Source organism: Malus domestica, chromosome 07 (genome assembly GCF_042453785.1).
Source record: "Malus domestica chromosome 07, GDT2T_hap1".
Lineage (NCBI taxonomy): Eukaryota > Viridiplantae > Streptophyta > Magnoliopsida > Rosales > Rosaceae > Malus > Malus domestica.
In genome coordinates, this window is record NC_091667.1 from 19598422 (window position 1) to 19600668 (window position 2247).

The 2247-nt window shown below is 45.7% G+C and overlaps 1 protein-coding gene across 1 annotated transcript; it reads left to right on the plus strand.

Moving 5' to 3' along the window:
- Positions 1-1919, plus strand: LOC103410173 (uncharacterized). The gene is made up of 3 exons (XM_029105681.2): positions 1-381; positions 734-795; positions 1020-1919. Exons 1-3 carry the CDS (start codon positions 241-243, stop codon positions 1693-1695), a joined length of 879 nt encoding a protein of 292 aa, XP_028961514.2. The 5' UTR covers positions 1-240; the 3' UTR covers positions 1696-1919.
- The last annotated feature ends 328 nt before the right edge of the window (positions 1920-2247 follow it).

Here is a 2247-nt window from a genome sequence, read left to right on the forward strand (position 1 = left end):
AGAAAAGTTAATAACAAAACCCTGATTATATCGAGTACTGTGAGATCTGCGCAAACAAAGAAAACCCCTCTCACCCCCGATAGCCTCCACAGTTCGAGAAAACCCTCGAGAAAGTGAGAGAAAAAAATTTCCCGGCAGCCAAACACTCCCTTCTGAGTTTCTCTCCATCTATCTTTCCCTCCCAGATACGATCTTTGTTTAATTTATCTGAGCTTTTATATTTTTTCTGTCGAGGAAGAAATGCGGATCAGGAAGAACGCCAAGGTCTCTCCCCTTCTGTTCACCTCGCACGCTCCAGATGCCGAGGAGCTTCTGCCGCATGTGTGCCAGATCAACCGGAATCCCTGGGATATTATTCCTTTCGGACCGGAGTCGGACCAGGTCAGTGAAATCTGGGTGTATTCGAGCTCGATAATTTATCCATTTTCATTTTTCAAAATTTCTGGGGCAGATCTGCGTGGACCCTCTTGAGCCCTTGAGCTCATGGGAATTAATTTCTGTTTCTCTACCTGCATTTCTGAAGCTAGGGTTCTCATTATTGTGTGGGTTTTCTGGGTTTTTCCCCTAACATTAGGGTTCGTCATAAACCCTAAAATTTCCTGTTTTCTTCGTGTATTTAGCTTCTATTGCTCGATTAGGGAAATGGGTTTCCTTCCTTTTATGATATTTCGAGGGGAAATGCGGTTTTTTGGTGGGTTTAATTTGGTTGTTTCGGGTTGCTGTTTGTGTGTAGTGGGAGGTCGAAGAGAGCTTGTACGGTGGGAGCTTCGGTGATTCAATCGGAGCTGTCGAGAGGTAAGCTACGCTTTACTCTCCTTCTCATCGATTCGATTCGTTTTTCTCCGATTTCGTTCGATATTATTATTATTTCAAGCATTAGGGTTTTTCTGTTTCCTTTCGTTTTTTCTTTTTTTTTTCTTTTTTTTTTTCTTTGTTATCTCCCCCTGTTAATATCATTATTTTTAAATTCTCGCGGCCCTCCTTGAAATGTTGCTGTGTTACGATGTTACGAAACGCAGCGTTGCGTCGTTGAGGGATGGCGCGGACGAGAAACCCTTGGAAAAGAATGAAGGGCCCGTGGCCGAGGGTATCGACATTGAGAACAATTGGAAGGCGGGCGACGAGAGGACGGGGAGCATGTGCTGCCAACAGAATGACGGCCGTGGGTGGCATTGTAAGAAAAAAGCCAAGCAAGGGGAGTCCTTCTGCAACCATCACCTGTCCCTACTTCGATCGAACTGCATTGTTAAGGCCAACGGCAATGGATACTGTAGGGATAATGGAAATAATCATAACATATCTTCGAAGAAGGCTGCCGCCGCGGTGAGCGGAGCGGTACAGCTGAAAAATGGAGGCGGCGGCGGCCGGAAGAAGGTGAAGAAGGAATCCGCCCCTAACCCCTACGAGTTCTATTACTATTCGGGATTTGGCCCGTGGCGGAGTCGGAAGAGAGGCGGCGACAAAGAAAAGGAAGAGACCAAGGCCGAGGGTGAAATTGCTACTACGACTAGCTTTCCTCCTCATCCTCATGAGAGCGCTCATCGGTCACCCTCGTCTCCAATTGCAAATGGGGAATTCGATTATAACGACGAGGATGACGAGGATGACGACGATGAGCTCGATGGCAGCGGCGTTAGCAGCAGGAAGCGGATGAGGAAGCCGGTGAAGGAGAGATCGCTCAAGTCCCTGATGTGAGGCAGCTCAAGGAATTTTTAGGAGGAGAAGGGTGTTAGGGTTAAGAAGTTTTAGGAGGTAATTTCGTTTCACAGACTGTTTGTGTTTTCTCGCGGGTGAGGATAGTGTGCCTCTCCGGAACGTGACAGAAGTGAGGGGGGGGTTGTGTTAGAGTGTTTGTCCGGTGTACCGAACAGACAGTGTGAGTCCATGTTAAAAAATGCAAGGGTGGTTTCGTAATTTAACAGCAGTGTTATTATTCTTTTCTCTAATGTGTGCCTTAGAGTATAGTTATAGGTATGGTGTGATGTGACGTGGCTGAATGGGAGATTCTCGATCAAAAAATTAAAAAAATCAGAGATCCATGCAACAGAGACTTTGTTGGGCCCACAGCTTGTGTGCGACACGTGGAAGTATAATTGGAGAGCGGGGCCCATTCAGTTAAACATTGCCATGAATGCACATAAATATTTTTTTATTTTAATTTAAGAAAAATCCCAGCTCAACAAGTTTCAGGTTAATAGTGGGTCTCTTTCGCTAATGGATATTTAGCGTCGAAGTAAACTAATCCCT